Consider the following 18711-nt stretch of genomic DNA (forward strand, 5'->3'; position numbering starts at 1 on the left):
AAGCAAGGGGTACTGGGGACAAGCATTGGGTACTGGGGACAAGCATGGGGTACTGGAGACAAGCAAGGGGTACTGGAGACAAGCATTGGGTACTGGAGACAAGCATGGGGTACTGGAGACAAGCAAGGGGTACTGGAGACAAGCAAGGGGTACTGGAGACAAGCAAGGGGTACTGGAGACAAGCAAGGGGTACTGGGGACAAGCATGGGGTACTGGAGACAAGCATGGGGTACTGGAGACAAGCATGGGGTACTGGAGACAAGCATGGGGTACTGGAGACAAGCATGGGGTACTGGAGACAAGCATGGGGTACTGGAGACAAGCATGGGGTACTGGTGAGAAGCAAGGGGTACTGGGGACAATCAAGGGGTACTGGGGACAATCAAGGGGTACTGGGGACAATCAAGGGGTACTGGGGGACAAGCAAAGGGTACTGGAGGGTGTACTGGAGACAAGCAAAGGGTACTGGAGACAATCATGGGGTACTGGGGCACAAGCATGGGGTACTGGAGACAATCAAGGGGTACTGGGGGACAAGCATGGGGTACTGGGGACAAGCATGGGGTACTAGGGACAAGCATGGGGTACTGGAGACAAGCAAAGGGTACTGGAGACAATCAAGGGGTACTGGGGACAATCAAGGGGTACTGGGGACAATCAAGGGGTACTGGGGGACAAGCATGGGGTACTGGGGACAAGCATGGGGTACTAGGGACAAGCATGGGGTACTGGGGACAAGCAAAGGGTACTGGAGGGGGTACTGGAGACAAGCAAAGGGTACTGGAGACAAGCAAGGACTACTGGGGACAAGCATGGGGTACTGGTGAGAAGCAAGGGGTACTGGGGACAGGCAAGGGGTACTGGGGGGGTACTGGAGACAAGCATGGGGTACTGGGGGGGTACTGGAGACAAGCATGGGGTACTGGTGAGAAGCAAGGGGTACTGAGGACAAGCATGGGATACTGGAGACAAGCAAATGGTACTGGAGACAAGCAAGGGGTATTGGGGACATGCAAGGGGTACTGGGGACAAGCAAGGGGTACTGGGGACAAGCATGGGGTACTGGGGACAAGCATGGGGTACTGGGGACAAGCAAGGGGTACTGGGGACAAGCAAGGGGTACTGGGGACAAGCATGGGGTACTGGAGACAAGCAAGGGGTACTGGGGACAAGCATGGGGTACTGGGGACAAGCATGGGGTACTGGAGACAAGCAAGGGGTACTGGGGACAAGCATGGGGTACTGGGGACAAGCATGGGGTACTGGGGACAAGCAAGGGGTTCCGGGGGACAAGCAAGGGGTTCCGGGGGACAAGCATCGGGTACTGGAGACAAGCATGGGGTACTGGGGACACAGTTTTGAAAGTGGGATGAAAATCTAATAATTGTATTGTGGTCTGAGGGGTGCAACACATTGATGAAAAGACTATATTCAGCATCTTAACCTGTATATGTTATCATACCCTTTTTATTAATAATTACAGGAATAGATTACATCTGTTTATGTGCTCATACTATGCCTAAAGGGAAGATGTCATCACAATGTGTAACATAGTATCACAACCAAAAGCAATGATGGATTCTTCAGCAACATGCACACAACTAATTGCAGAGTAAACATGTTTGCAGGAGGCTATCTGAGGAGTTGGACATCAGTTGTAAACACTCAACCACACATGATTTGACAGAAATAGACACAGCTGAAAATACCAGTTTGATGAGTTAATTAAAGGGACTGGAAGCTACAAAAATAGTGTTCACTTGGCACCAAGAGCTGATTTGTTAATTTGATCAGTCTGCACTTGACGAGACATAGGTCAACACAAGCATGATACATACACAGTACATACCTCGCTTTGTTGTGAATACCCACAAGAGTGTCATGCAGATCACGGCAGATATTAGTTAATTCTCCATTACTTGGTGTGTAATAATTCTTCTTATGTGCTATTTGTTTTTTGTTTGTTTGAACTTTGCAATATTCTAGCTTTATGACGGCAGTCTGTAAATAATCAAGTCTGGACCAGATAATCCGGTGAACGACATCATGAGCATCGATCTCACAATTGGGTTACGTTGACATGCGTTAACTAAGTCAGCAAGCCTGATCACCTTAATTCTGTTAGTCGCCTCTTATGACAAGCATGGGTTGCTAAAGAGTTATCTTTACCCGGATCTTCATGGGTCCTTACGTTCTGTGTCCTGATACTGTATCCTAGGGCCGGGATGTAAAACTTGGGTATTCGGGTCAGGTGGGTACTGGGTAGGACTCTGGTACCCGCAGGACGACCCGGACCCTTGGTGAGTCCAGTGACAATGTTTAATGACAAAAATTAACTATAACTCCATGGCTACACTACCAGTCACTAATGCACCCATTCCTTCTGACATCTAATGTTTGAATAAAGATAAAGCTTCAGTCAACTTCAGTGTAAGAATGAACAGATCATTTTATACGTGTATCTCGATAGTTTTGTCAGGGCTTCAGTAAAACAATTCCCAATTGGATATTTCACACCCAATTCCTGAGACCTACAGAAAAAGTGGACTTGTCCCAGCAGTACTCTGTACCGTGTTACCAGTATTGAGTACTCCTTTCGCAAACACCTGGTGTCATCACTGATTTTCAGAGAGTCATTCATATAAATTTCAGGGCTATTTTGCCTTTTATGCCCAATGCTCATATTAAGCCTAAAAGTTAGACGTCGTCATCACGATGTTAAATGTACTATCATAACTATAAGCAATGATCTCCAAAAGTTTAACATGTTGTGTTTGGATTTAATTGGACTAATGCTTAGTCTCTGAAAATATATACTTTTTGACAGAAACAAGCAAATACACATATATTGAATAGGAGCCCCAGTGAGACGGAATTTCAGAACCTGGAGAAAATTTAGACTTGCTTCATTTATGGCTACAGCATTACAGTAAGTGCAGAGCGAAATGGAAAATAATATGGTTTGGGGACTGTGAGACAGACTAGGTTTTAAAAAAGGTCCTTTTTTTCAGTTTTCTATATGCCGAGGATTATTTTTAACTATAAAAATATAAATATATTTTAACTGGTCTTCTCTTCATTTCCTCTGATGGAGGATCATGTCTCCTAGCTTGACAAGTGTATATTGCACACATGATTATCACCAGTTTATTATTGAGGTCTATATGATATCTGGACAAAGTCTTTCATTACATTTTTTGGTTTGGTTTGTTGTTTGTTGTTTAACGCCACACTCAGCAATATTCCAGCTATATGATGGCGGTCTGTAAATAATCGAGTCTGGACCAGACAATCCAGTGAGTGATATCATGAGCATCGATCCACGCAATTGGGATCAATGACTTGCATCAACCAAGTCCACAAGCCTGACCACCCGATCCCGTTAGTCGCCTCTTATGACAAGCATAGTCGCCCGTTACGGTAAGCATGGGTTGATGAAGACCTATTCTACCCCGGATCTTCACGGGTTCTCTCATTACAGGCCAATATACTCTTGCAGAGGCAGATCCAGTCTTTTGAAGATGGGGAGATGCAAATGATGCCAAAGTCACAAAATGTTGGCGATGGCGCATTTAACATGCAAGGAGTCTGACACAATGTGGGTGAGCACCAGGTCCGTCACCCCTCTGAATCCCCCAGTGACTTGATGTAACCATATATATCAGGAATTCATTATTCTATTTGTCAATATCAAATATAACATGTGTTTTGGGATCCAGTTTAGTTATATACTGTTCACAAAACTTTGTACTTAGTTATTTCAATGGAGAAGCCATATTATTGAGATCTTATATACTCTAGTTTGACACATATTGCCACGACACTAGCTCACACGGGTAAGGTGCTGACAAACCTGTTGAGGCCAGATAGAAAATTGAAACAACATTTCCCGACATAGTTTTGGTGTCATCATTGGTGAATATGAGTGTCTAGTTTCCGCTTCATTCAGCCTTTGGTCGGGTGAGCTAACAAGGGGCATGTAAGGTGAACGTCGAGACTGTATCAACAGTATTGTGAAATTATTTATAAAAATGCCCTTATCCAAACTCAAATCATATTATGTTCCTGAAGGCAATTAAACTGGATTCTTTTTAATCAAATATTGATGAAATATGAAATATATATGGAACAAAAACAAGGAATTAAATTGGTTATCAAGTACCCCAGTGAAACAGGCATTGACTTTATTGATATTTTACAGTAAAAGTAGAATGTGTAGGCTCATATGAAATGTCAAGATTAGGCAAGAGCTTTAGAAAAATTGATTTACAGATTCCATCAATTCTAAAATATTGAAAAATGTGGCAAACAAATCTAAAAAGCTGTAATTTCCCATATTCCACTGAAAAGCTGACATGTCCAACCAAAAAAAACTGTGCATAAAATGGGATAACTACACGGCAATCAAAATAAGCTTTAACACAATTGTTCGCATGGGAACATATTCAGAAAACCTTTTAACAACTAAAAAGTGTCACGGCACTGTAGCTCACCTCGATATGTAGTAAACAGCTTAAAATGCCAACAAAGATGTAAAAGGTTATTGTCAGCAATGGTGTTCACATATTTTCTCTACAAATACTGAAGATAAGACGAGGACGAAAAAAAATCTTATGAATAAAATATGATGTCATCAGAAGGAGAAACATACGCGCCAAAGTTCAGCAGTCAGTTTTTTTCCCAAAATGGCTGCCCAGGGTTTAACACAGGATAACCCTTGCAAGGGTCTTACCCAGGGTCTGACAAAGGATAATTCTTGCAAGGGTCTTAAAAAGGGTCCAACAAAGGATAATTCTTGCAAGGATCTTATCCAGGGTTTAACACAGTTTAACGCCTACACGGGTCTCCCCCAGGGTCGAACAAAGGTTAATTCTTGTACAATATTTTTACATAGGGTCACAGCAACTAATGTTAACCTAACACACAGTTCTCGAGTCCTTCGGGGGCACGGGCTGCAAAGTCGTCTAAGATGCCTCAATTCGCTGTGCAGAGTTGCATCCCTTGGGCACGCCAGAAACCTATGAGTGTGGGTTCTCTTCCTGGTTTGGCAAGATTATGTTTCCAGGTTTGTCAGCACCATACCCGTGCTTGTGGGTCTCACCGAAGTGGTAAATATCTGAGACCTGCATCACTTCGGGCTTTCCTCCCACATTAAGCTGACACGCCGTGATATAACTGGAATACTGTTAAAAGTGGTGTTAAACCCAACTCACTCACTCGAGTCCTTCCCGTGGTACAAGTAATATAAAGAGCACTGAACTGTACAAGTATTATAAAGAGCACTGAACTGTACAAGTATTATAAAGAGCACTGAACTGTACAAGTATTATAAAGAGCACTGAACTGAGTTAATGTGAAGGTAAAGAGCATCATAAAATCATATCACCCAGTGACCTTCCCCCCTCCATGTTCCTCTCTCCTCTCCTAGCGTGTAATAATTATCCATAATCACCCGCTCAATTATCCTACTGATACTCTACGCCACGACGCTGTGCTGCAAGTCTCAGGGGAGCAGAATAAACAGAAAGTGTTATTACAAGCTTATCATCCATTACAACCACATCAGAGCAGTATCTCCATCATCAGACAGGATTCTGTGTGGAAAACATTTTTTTTATTTCTCTCGGCATTTCAGGAAGAACGTTTTTGTCACAAGACATTTTTTCAGCACCAACTGCCACTTTTGCCTATTGCATTGTAGGTATCCTCCTATCTCACAATAACCTTGTGAGAGGTACTACTTTCAAGTGAGACTTTCTGAGAGGTTTTACATTTGAACTGTAAGACCTCCTAGGCAGTTTTACATTTGAATTGTATGACATAGGTTTTACAGTTCAATTGCATAAATAGCCTTTATATATGCATCTGATGTTGATTTTTCACTGGTTAAAAGTCACATTTTTTTCACATGAAAATTCCATGACTAAATCGAACCAGCAACCTCACATGTTTGTAATGTAAGCACTGTTTTCCTTCAGAGGCACCCATGCAGGTGATGAAAGGGTGTTCAATCTTAGATGTCATGACTTCAGTTGTCTGCATGTGGTCTTTCTTATAAACGCCTGCTGTCATCAAATTCATTTTATAACACGAAAGCTGTTCCACGATAAAGTATCCCGATGTTTTCTTACTCATTTAGGTATTTAGATGTTACATAAGTAGCTAACACACTCCTTCTCGGTTGTGATTGAAATTTTAAAACATCACTCAAAGTTTTACATTTTCACAGAAACCAAGGTGGAGTATTTAACTATGACTTAACAGCATGTCTAGCAAACAATGATTTGTTTTTTACTTCCTGAAGCAAAGTTAGTCTATTCTGGAACAAATTATGTTATTGACACCTGGTGCATGCTTGCAGACACACTCTGAATATTAAATGGTAGGTCCCCAACACCTGTAAAGATGCTAACCACAACGAACATAAAGTACATATGCAAGAGGTGAGGTGAGGTGAAATGGGGTTTAATGTCACATCCAAGATTATTGCACTTATAGAGCGACGTGCATGCACGTGTGTGTGTGTGTGTGTGTGTGGCTGCTTGTACTAGTCCGGACTGATGCTGATTTATAGTGCTAGCACACTGAGATACCATGCCGCAGTTTAACATGAATACCCCACTCAGACACAGTATACTGACTCCGAGCCGACCAGTCCTTGTTTTAGCCCCTTAATGCCGAGCGCCAGACAGGATAACAACAAGTACCATCTTTTAACGTCTCTCTAGTATGACGCGGCTTGGGGTCGAAACCCCGAACCTTCCGCTCTCCGGGCGGACACTCTACCTTTAGATTGCGGAGGCGGTCTACATATCCCCTTGATTTATGAGGATCAAGGTTAGAATTGGTCCTCAGCAAATCACTGGATTTTCTGGTTCAGAGTCGATTACTTGTAAGTTACTCGATTATTTACAGACTGCTGCCAGATACCTGGAATATTGGTCTGTAGACCAATATTCCAGGTGTGTGGCAGCAGTCTGTAAATCCAGACAATCCAGTGATTGATATCATGAGCATCGATCTATGCAATTAGGAAACATTCACATGCATCAACCAAGTCAGTGAGCCTGACCACCCCATCTTGTTAGTCACGTCTAACGATGGTCATAGTCGCTTTTTACAGCAAGCATCGGTTGCTGAAGACCTATTCTAACCGGATCTCCACGAATAAAAAGAAAAAGTGATGTTCATCTTAGCATCTCCCTCTTTGGTAAAACTACAAGCATGGGTATGGTGCGGAAAAACAAGAAACATAATCAGGCCACATCTGGATTCAAACCCACAATCAAGGACACCATACACAGTGAATTGTACCCTTGACCACCGAGCCAACCTTTTCCAATGCACAAAATAATTTCTCACATTCACAAGTAATTACGTGGTAGACAACAGCCAGGCAGTAAAACTAATGACAGTGCTAACTGATGCAGAAAACAACATCCTTCATTCCATTGAAGTCCTGATGAGGATTAGCCAGTGGCGGGGATACTAGAGTACGAGTGACAGTTTAATCCCATCAGAGGTGTTGTATTGGCCAATTACATCCCTGTAACCGGAGGAAGCATCACAACATGTGTGTTTACAATACGTTATACACTGTGTGCTGACATTACAGATGATTAACACTAACCAAGTACACCACTAACAGTGCTATAAAGGTGTTGTTGCTCGGTGAAGTGGTGATAAATGGAAGTCTTCCTGATCATACGATCTGCTGGGAGACACACAGTTGACCGAGTGTGACATGAGATAGCTCCAGCACAGTCAGCGAATGTTGTTCTCCACAAGACTCAGCAACATTCAAGCTGAATGATTGTTAGTTGGTTTGTTGTTTTATGCCGCACTCAGCAATATTCCAGCTATATGACGGCAGTCTGTAAATAATCGAGTCTGGACCAGACAATCCAGTAATTAACATCATGAGCATCGATCCACGCAATTGGGATCGAAGACATGTATCAACCAAGTCACCACTGGACCACCCGATCCTGTTAGTCGCCTCTTACAACAAGCACAGTCACCTTTTACGACAAGCATGGGTTGCTGAAGACATATTCTAACCTGAATCCTCATGGGTGATGACTTTGATGAAACCTATGAGCAAGGTATGGAGCAGACAAACTAGAAACATTATCAGGGCAAACTGGGATTCGAACCCATGTTCAAAGGTCTCCGGCAAGTCTAAGGTACACAACTCTGCACTGTGGATTTCAGTATCTGAGACGACTTTGCCATCCATGCCCCCTGGTGGCCTTAAGTTAATCAAGTCTGGATCAGGCCAGTCAGGGTTCATAGAGTGAGCAATGGTCCATGCTCTCAAGGTATAAAAAACAAAAAGTCACACAAACTACAATAAGAATAGAGATCTAGCAAATTTTGGCAGTGTGTTTACATGATTGCTATAGCAGACAGAATTCTACATTTCCATCTAAAAGAAATGATGAATATTCTTCACTTGGTAGCTTTAATTGCAAGCATTGGTACTGGGGACCTATTCTGTCATAGAATTCCCACATGGAGACAAGCATGGGGTACTGGTTACCAATTCTGAAAGAGGGGGGTACTGGGGACCTATTCTGTCATAGAATTTCCACATGGAGACAAGCATGGGGTACTGGTTACCAAGTCTGGAAGATCTGGAGCATTGAGTACAGATCTTTTTTGTTGTAGGTTCACCATGGCTACATCCAGATCACTTGCCACTGTAGACCTGCAAGTCTAAAAGTGATCTACCAGTGCTGTGATGGAAGCTGAAGTTATGGGTATTACCCAGGAATGGCAAGAAATGATCCATTGCAGTGAAACACAACAGTCCCAGTCAAAGCTTAATCATAGTGGAAGCTTTACCATGGCTAACAAGTAAACCAGATCAGCACTAACACATCATGCAGAGTCTTGAATGAATACCTACTGACGGAAGTTGTACCATAAGTCATAAAAACAACATTCCTTGACTGCATTCCCTGGTATTTTCCCACCAAATGAGACACCAGAAGAGCATAGCATAGCAATATCACAGCACTGACAGACAGTGACTGCATGGCAGGCACCTGTAGTGGGAGAAGACTATGACAGAGGACCAAGACTGGTGTCCATGACAATTACAGAACAGAGGACCAGGACTGGTGTCCATGACAATTACAGGAAAGAGGACCAGGACTGGTGTCCATGGCAATTACAGGACTGAGTACCAAGAATGGTGTCCTTGACAATTACAGGAAAGAGGGCCAGGACTGGCGTCCATGACAATTACAGGACTGAGTACCAAGAATGGTGTCCATAATTACAGGACAGAGGACCAAGACTGGTGTCCATGACAATTACAGGACAGAGGACCAAGACTGGTGTCCATGACAATTACAGGACAGAGGACCAAGACTGGTGTCCATGACAATTACAGGACAGAGGACCAAGACTGGTGTCCATGACAATTACAGGACTGAGTACCAAGAATGGTGTCCATAATTACAGGACAGAGGACCAAGACTGGTGTCCATGACAATTACATGTCAGAGGATCATCACAATACATATCTAACTAATATTGAACATGGCCGAACTACTTGATAGTGGTACATGACAGTAAACCACTTGTAGGGTACATAACTACAGAACATGATAGTGTATCACTTGAAGGGTACATTACTACAGGAAGTGACGGTGTATCACTTGTAGGGTACATAAATACAGAACATGATGGTGTATCACTTGTAGGGTACACAACCGTCTATCACTTGTAGGGTACATAACTACAGAACATGATGGTGTATCACTTGTCGGGTACATAACTACAGAACATGATGGTGTATCACTTGTAGGGTACATAACTACAGAACATGACGGTGTATCACTTGTAGGGTACATAACTACAGAACATGATGGTGTATCACTTGTAGGGTACATAACTACACAACATGATGGTGTATCACTTGTAGGGTACATAACTACAGAACAGGATGGTGTATCACTTGTAGGGTACATAACCATCTATCACTTGTAGGGTACATAACTACAGAACATGATGGTGTATCACTTGTAGGGTACATAACTACAGAACATGATGGTGTATCACTTGTAGGGTACATAACTACAGAACATGATGGTGTATCACTTGTAGGGTACATAACTACAGAACATGATGGTGTATCACTTGTAGGGTACATAACTACAGAACATGATGGTGTATCACTTGTAGGGTACATAACTACAGAACATGACGGTGTATCACTTGTAGGGTACATAACTACAGAACATGATGGTGTATCACTTGTAGGGTACATAACTACAGAACATGATGGTGTATCACTTGTAGGGTACATAACTACAGAACATGATGGTGTATCACTTGTAGGGTACATAACCATCTATCACTTGTAGGGTACATAACTACAGAACATGATGGTGTATCACTTGTAGGGTACATAACTACAGAACATGATGGTGTATCACTTGTAGGGTACATAACTACAGAACATGATGGTGTATCACTTGTAGGGTACATAACCATCTATCACTTGTGGGGTTACAAACCTACAGAACATGACAGTGTATCACTTGAAGGGTACATAACTACAGAACATGACGGTGTATCACTTGTAGGATACATAACTACAGAACATAACAGTGTATCACTTGTAGGGTACATAACTACAGAACAGGATGGTGTATCACTTGAAGGGTACATAACTACAGAACATGATGGTGTATCACTTGTAGGGTACACAACCGTCTATCACTTGTAGGGTACATAACTACAGAACAGGATGGTGTATCACTTGTAGGGTACATAACTACAGAACATGACGGTGTATCACTTGTAGGGTACATAACTACAGAACATTACGACATATCACTTGTAGGGTACATAACTACAGAACATGGCGGCGTATCAGACTTACCATTCTGTAAAGACACAGATCTGGTGGTGGTACGGAGGTCCTGTTTCTCCCAGTACAGATTATCATAATCCTCCTCATCACTTTCATACATGTTTCAGTATTTCCCCGAACCGAGATATCACATCCCTCCCGACCCCCCAGTTGGTATCCAGTCTACTGAAGCACTAGACGCATGTGCGTTCCACCCGTGTGCGTGTGCATGCATTTTTTGTTAGGTAACCTTGGCGACGTGCCCATTCTGCTTGCGTAGATCCCCAAGCAAGGTGTGTGTTTGGAAGCGAGGAAGCTTTGTTACTGTAAATACTCAGCAACTGGTGCACTACCCCTTAAGACATGTATGTGTTTGTGTTGTATGTGTGTGTAGTTGTTTAGTTCCTTGAGTGCAGGGTGCTGAAAGAAAGCCATCATTACAGGTCATTACTGGAAACTGATGATCGTGTGGATCTGTAGGAGATTGGTCTATTGTGAACTATGTTAGTTTATCAATAACATAATACATGCAGTTGATCAGTGGGTGGGTGAGTGAGTGAGTGAGTGAGTGAGTGAGTGAGTGAGTGAGTGAGTGAGTGAGTGAGTGAGTGAGTGAGTGAGTGAGTGAGTGAGTGAGTGAGTGAGTGATATCCCTGAGTCTCAACCTTAAAGGAAAGGATGGAACACCATGGATTTATCTAGACCTGCTCAGAGTTTTATCTTTTAGAAAATCCCAAATTTGAACAAACATGTTTTTTTGAATTTGGCTTCCAAAGGCCACTAAGTTTGGAATCCTAGCAGATCCTGGTACAGAAAAGTGAAACAACTCTGTAGCAGATTGGTGGACCTGACAAACATGAGCTGCTAAAATATTCAGACAGCAATTATGTAGATCGTGAAGGACACTATTTCAGCTTTATCATGGTGTCCTGTAAGTAAATGAGCAACTAGCCAGTTGATTACATGAATGTCGTCCCACGCCAATTGTGAGTGAGTGAGTGAGTGAGTATGGTTTTACGCCGCTTTTAGCAATATTCCAGCAATATCACGGCAGGGGACACCAGAAATGGGCTTCACACATTGTACCCATGTCGGGAATCGAACCCGGGTCTTCGGCGTGACGAGCGAACGCTTTAACCACTAGGCTCCCCGACCACCCCCGCCAATTGTGAACAACAACATCTAATCAACCTTACAAGAGCCTGACCACCCAATCCCCACTTCAGCTGGCTTTTACCACAAGCATGAGGTACTGGGGACCCTTTTTACCCCATCGGAATCCCAAAAGAGAAAAAAAGTTGAAAAAATAAGTCATGTTTCGCTATTTTCAGTATTCACCATCCTGTCAAACACAAACGTAACATCAGCTTTCATTACACATTCCTATCACCACTGCTGACCCCAAAATAATCCAAGCAATGAAAATGACATTAAGTAGATCTGGTTTACATAAAAATCATATGGCTCTTATACAAGCAGTGATATTTCTACTGCCAGGCAAGGAAAGTGTAAAGTGTTTTCTTCGGCATGCAGCTCAGCTACAAGTGGCTCTGCCAGCACCAGGTATAGGAACTGTTTCACCGTGGTACATATGTCAGAGGGGGCCACATTTGGCTGCAATCTCGGAACAATACTGCTTTCCTTCCCACTGGGTGTACTCCTCACCTGGGCCCACTCAGAGGGAACCCTGCTGTCTCTAGGTCTGTATTTAGCACTGTGCTGGGGCAAAGTTGCAACAAGCATTATTCTGAGGTCATTTGACGGAGCCATCGTCACTGCTTTCAATGATGTTTTTTTATGCAAAATCTGAGATATTGCTGATTTGTGCAATCATTTTTCAAAATTCATTGAATCAATGTATGGGTCTAAGTTGTATATTTGCTTAAGAGAAAAAAAAAGTCAGGTGAAAGAAAAATACATGAACTAAAATAAAATGTGTTTGTTTGCCTAAATGGATCTGATTTTGTTGCCACATGTGTAGTGTCAATTGACCTCACCACTTTGTTTTTGCAATATAATCTTTTGACTGCAGAATGAAAAAAAAAAATTCATTTCTTTCTTTATTTTATTTTTTCACATTATCATTTTTAAGGATTAGTAGATTCTATTTACTAATTTAAAGTCTCAACTTAATGGTAGTTGTCTTCATCTGTATGTGTGCCTTCTATAAAATTGTGGCATTATTCTAGCAATTACAGAAACTTTGGCAAACACTTGCATAACTTTATTCCATCAAATCTATTCAACAGACTTAAACAGTTAAACATATCTCCATCAAATTTTTAAAGTCGACATCAATCATATTCCTCCTTCCCTATTAAATACTAATCAATACATCTAGTACATAAGAAGTTAAAAATTGTCTCATGAAGATATACTTCACTTAACTTGAAAAACAAAGTCCAAAAACAAAACAAAGCACAAAAAACACACACACAAAAACAAGCACTATAAAAATGATTCAAGTCCCATGTTAATTTCTACTTTTCCATATGATCTTGTCCTGACTGAAATTAATCTTAATATTCCATAGCACAAACATGTACATGGTCTTGGCCTGGAGTTAAACTGCACTCAGCCCTTAAGTGACAGCTACACCACAAAATGCAAAGCCGTTGAGGAATGCGGGCGCATTAACGCCTGCCATGTGGGAAGTGCACATGCAAAAATAAAGGCTCCGTGCTTGAAATAGACTTCAGCATTTGTTTTTCTGTTCATCAGAACATTGAATAGTCCTGAACATCTGGCAAAAATAATGGTTACTATGGCAACAAGTGTGAGTAAACATTGGTTACTTATGTATTTAAACTTATCAGATGTTTCTTTTGATGAAGATGGATATGTCACGACATTGAAAAATATCATGCAAATGGATTCCTTATAATTGAAAACAGGAAGGAAAAACGATCAGAAAAGAGATAAACATGATATTATTAAATGCATATACATGCATTGCAGACGTTCTCTATCAATGTTGTAACTGTTTGTAGCATGGGCTTTGGGTCTACCGGAGTTAATGGGTCCACTGGAATATTAAAAGCGAGAAAAATGATTGAAACAAAACAGACCCATGAATAAATCACTTAGGACTGAATGTTTCTATTTTTCATATTTGTTATTTTTTCTGCTTCTCATCACCCAATGGGAATATTTGGAGGCCACCAAAATTATTAAAAAGGATTAATATTTCTGCACAATATTATAAAATTAACACAGGAAAATTACTGAATAAATGTTAGTGAGTATGTTTTTTAATTTAGGTTTTGGCTTTTACAATGCATAATGTACCCGTTTGGTAATAAAACCTGGGTCCTTTTTATAATGACCCAACACTTTAACCACTTGTCTTCCACACTGCTCCGGGGACACAGGTTGGCCCAGTCGTCTAAGGCGCCGCGATTCGCTGTGCAGAGTTGCGTCCCTTGGGCACGCACAGAAACTTATGATTGTGGGTTCGAATCCCGGTTTGCCCCAATTATGTTTCTAGGTTTGTCAGCACATACCCATGCTCGTGGGTTTCAACGAAGTGGTAAACGTCTAAGACCTGCATCACTTCGGGCTTTCCTCCCACATTAAGCTGACACGCCGCAATATAACTGGAATACTGTTAAAAGTGGCGTTAAACCCAACTGACTCACTCACTCCACACTGCTCCAAGATGTTTGTTTAAAGGATAAAAGTTATGTCCCTTTGAACTGACATCTGCAAGCTCCTCACAGCAATAGTCTGTTCGCGGAGCTCTCCATTCTTTCCCTTCCACCAGTCACAACTCCCCACTGTGTTAGTCAGGCTACAACCATACATGGAGTTAAACTCACAACCAACTGACTAGGGCTGGGACGAGTCAAAATTTACTAGCCGGGTACCTGACCTGCTATTACCTGACCCTACCCGGGTACCTGACCTGCTATTACCTGACCCTACCCGGGTACCCGCTGTAGGTCTCAAGAGATAGGTACATACTGTCCGATTGGGAAAAGTTTGACCGTAGTCCTGGCAAAATGTATTTAGATACACCTATAAAACGATCTGGTCATGTAAATGCACCAATGTTTACTGCAAGAAGTTTTATCTTTTTTTCAAACATATAAAAGTCAGAAGGAATGCATGCATAGTCAGAAAGAAATGGGAACATCAGTGATTTGTAGTGTGACCGTAGAGTTTTAGGTAAGTTTTGTCATTAAACAATATATCACATGACTAACCACAGGTCCAGGTAGTCCTGAGGGTACCCGGGTCCTGCTCAGTACCAAGCCGATCCGAGTACCCGAGTACCCAAGTACCCGAGTTACCCATCCCAGCCCTACAACTGACCATTATCTTACTAAAACGTGATGACTGTCACAATATGCTCTTCCCACTGATTCAGCTGAATTGTTTTCTTTGTCAAAGTGAATTTCTATTTAAATTCAAAACTGTCATAAAATTGGTTGAGAGAATGTAAGGGGAAGTTGGATGATTTTCTGCTAGTCAATAATCTCAATCCAATCTGATTAAACAAACAAAGAACTGTGAATTAATCTGGGAAATAGTCGTAAACCTTTTTCCAATTCACTATAATGGCATTCCCAAAGACATAAAGGTCACTAAGTTTGGGGTTAGAGGGAAATTTTCAAGATTCTTGTAATGGCCGCTCACACACAGGTGGCAGTAATGATACTCGGAGGGTGGTGAAGGTGTCACACGCTCCAAAGGAGTTAGTGTCGGCTGCTTCTCTGACACTGTGATAAATGAGATGAAAATTTGAAAACTACCATGCAAACTAATATTCTTTTATATTTTTTTCAATTTAGATTGATTACCATCAAATGTTCCTGTTCCGCTGATCAATGGACTTTAGCGTGCTTGAACAACTCTCATGAAGTCATGTATGACGAATCTCAGTGATGCACTTTTATCAGTATTGTGATGAATGAGTGAGTTGGCTTCACCACCATTTTGAACAGTATTCTAGTTAGAGCACAGTGTATCAGCTTGATGTGGGAGGAGAGTCCAAAGTGATGAAACCCACAAGCACAGGTATGGTGCTGACAAACCTAGAAACATAATCAGGGAAAACTAGGATTTGAACTACAATCATAGGTTTCTGTTGTGCCCAAGGGACACAGCTCTCAACAGTAAATTGTGGTGCCTCCAATGACTGGGCCACCCGTGCCCCCAGGATTGTTATGTGTAAAAGCAACATGACGGCCTCATCATAGGCCCCTAGGGATTCAGGGGCAGGACAGGTCCTTGTATCTTATGCATGTGAGGGTGCCAACCCTAATTTTGGTACATCGTGATGCTGAGCCCTGTTAGTGGTATTTTGGATGCCACAGTGCAGTATGCTGGCTGCCATGAAATGTCTATACAGTATATGACCGCAGTCAGAGCATCGATCTATGCAATTGGGATAGGTTGACATGCATCAAACAAGTCAGTGAGCCTGACCACCCAATCCATTTATCCCCACTTACGGCAAGCATGGGTTGCTGAAGACCTATTCTTACCTGGATTTTTATGGGTTTGACTTTCTGAGTAGCTTCCAATGCCTTCTGACGAGTGAGTGAGTGAGTGAGTGAGTGAGTGAGTGAGTGAGTGAGTGAGTGAGTGAGTGAGTGAGTGAGTGAGTGAGTGAGTGAGTGAGTGAGAGTGAGTGAGTTGCTTGAACAGTAGTTTTCTATCACAGCATGTCAGTTTGATGTGGGAAGAAAGTTCAAAGTGATGCAGATTTTAGATGTTTACCACTTCGGTGAAACATCCAAGCACGAGTTTGCTGACAAAACCTAGATACATGATCAGGTGAATCTGAGATTCGAAGCCACGATCACAGGCTGCATGAACACCTCAGGAACAAAACTCTGAACAGCAAACTGCAGTACCTAAAATGAATTGCCAACCGTCAACCTTATCAAGTTTGAACCCCCCAACCAGAAGTTGATATCACCAGCACGCGGACACCATCAGAGTATGATGCCAATCAAGCAGTTTAGACGCATGAATAATAACAAAAACAACAACAATAATAATGATAATAATAAGACATTTTTATCATAGTATATCCACCCATGAATTCATGATCATATTGTCATATGTAACAAAGGTAACAAGAGTTTGAAACTAACGTGGCTATATCCCCCGCCACTGTTGCAGAATTTAGGACATAATTAAATCTAAACAAACCCTAACCTTTTTTAACCGAGGTGGAACCAAAGTCCATCTTGGTGCCATGGAAACGTAAAAAATAAAAATTACTTAAATTTCTAAACAGCAAAAGGCACCAGTTCAGCATGTACCTGACAAACCTGCAAAGTTTCATGAAAAAATATTTAACGATTTCTGAGTTATGCTCCGGAAGCGAAACATGACGGACAGAGCCCGTTTCTATATCCCCCTCCAACTTTGTTGGGCGGGGGATAAAAAGAGAATTAAGGAAAACAAAGCCTGAACAGAAGAGTTTTCAGAGCAGCTTTAAATGTTTAGAAATCCACTTTTCTCTTATGACAAGTTCTGGCACTGGGAATCATTTCCCACATGGAAATCAAATGTTCATTTACGAAACTCTCTCCAACACACCAAGGAACGAGTGCACTCAAAATATATTATTGATATATTCATCTATTATTTGGAACGAAGCAGCATCCAATTGAGGTTCACAGAGAACCAGTCCTTTCATCATCTTATCCCGACTCCCCAAAACCTGACAATGACACTCCCAGCAGAAATTGTTCACCAACTTGGACAGTTCCAGACTGCATAGGTGAGATAATGACAGTGGTCCATCGACAAAACAATTTAACAAAGACTAATGTCACTGAAAATTTGGTCTGTCAAGGTGATAAACAGTTATTGGCCAAATTTAAGCTGTATCAGACATATAAAAGCGATAATGTTTCTCTTTATGCATTATTAACAAAACAGTCAAGTTTGACATGGGATACCTTGCCAGAACCACCGACGCCAATAAAATGATCAATCTGTAATCTATTATTAAAGAGAAGGAATTGATGCTTGAATGATAGCTACCATTATCAAATGAGTGAGTGAGTGAGTGAGTTGGGTTTAACGCCGCTTTTAACAATATTCCAGTTATATCGCGGCGTGTCAGCTTAATGTGGGAGGAAAGCCCGAAGTGATGCAGGTCTCAGACGTTTACCACTTCGATGAAACCCACGAGCACGGGTATGGTGCTGACAAACCTAGAAACATAATCGGGGCGAACCGGGATTCGAACCCACAATCATAGGTTTCTGGCGTGCCCAAGGGACGCAACTCTTCACAGCGAATCGCGGCGCCTTAGACGACTGGGCCACCCGTGCCCCCCATTATCAAATGAACTCATTTAGTACTTCTTAAAAAAGTATTCACGGATGGAAAAGAAAATATGAACATCAGAAGTCTTTATTTTATACCCTTAATGGTGGATGCCAGCCAGGGTAACAACAAGTATCATCTTTCAACATCTTTTGGAATGACGCGGCCAGGGAATCACACTACCGTCCTTCCACTCTCCTGATGCTCTCTAAATCCACCAGATCATGACACTTCTTGAATGAAGAAGTGCTGTCATGTTCAATTCATTCTAGTGTCTTTGATCTAAAAAATTCCTGGCATGTACCACTCAGTAGATAGTGATGTATTAGCCACTGATATCTGGGTGACGAATATATGAGGCCTATATTCTACAGCCTCAATTTGACAGAAAATATAATCATAATACATACTTACTTTCACAGCACAATACTGTCAGAGTAACTGTGTGTAATCTAAACATTGAACAATTGGGAAAAAGATCACAGCCACACTATTGTTTAATTCTACAATGAATTTGGAAAGTACTTGTTTCTGATTTGTTAATCAGAGGT

General features: G+C 41.8%; 1 protein-coding gene across 10 annotated transcripts in view; it reads right to left on the reverse strand.

Annotated features, from left to right (window-relative positions):
* The window catches only part of LOC124143098 (sickle tail protein-like), a 265609-nt gene that overhangs the window by 147424 nt on the left and 99474 nt on the right, over nt 1-18711 (reverse strand). The window contains exon 1 of one of the 10 annotated variants that reach the window (XM_046511907.2): nt 10898-11046. The exons of the other annotated variants lie outside the window; for them this stretch is intronic. Within the exon in view, the coding sequence (XP_046367863.1) occupies nt 10898-10988 (91 nt within the window). The 5' untranslated portion in view covers nt 10989-11046. Of the gene's footprint in view, nt 1-10897; nt 11047-18711 lie in introns of those variants that run through there. 10 annotated transcript variants of the gene reach the window in all.

This window comes from Haliotis rufescens, unplaced genomic scaffold, assembly GCF_023055435.1.
Source record: "Haliotis rufescens isolate VD_foot unplaced genomic scaffold, xgHalRufe1.0.p SCAF_10, whole genome shotgun sequence".
Lineage (NCBI taxonomy): Eukaryota > Metazoa > Mollusca > Gastropoda > Lepetellida > Haliotidae > Haliotis > Haliotis rufescens.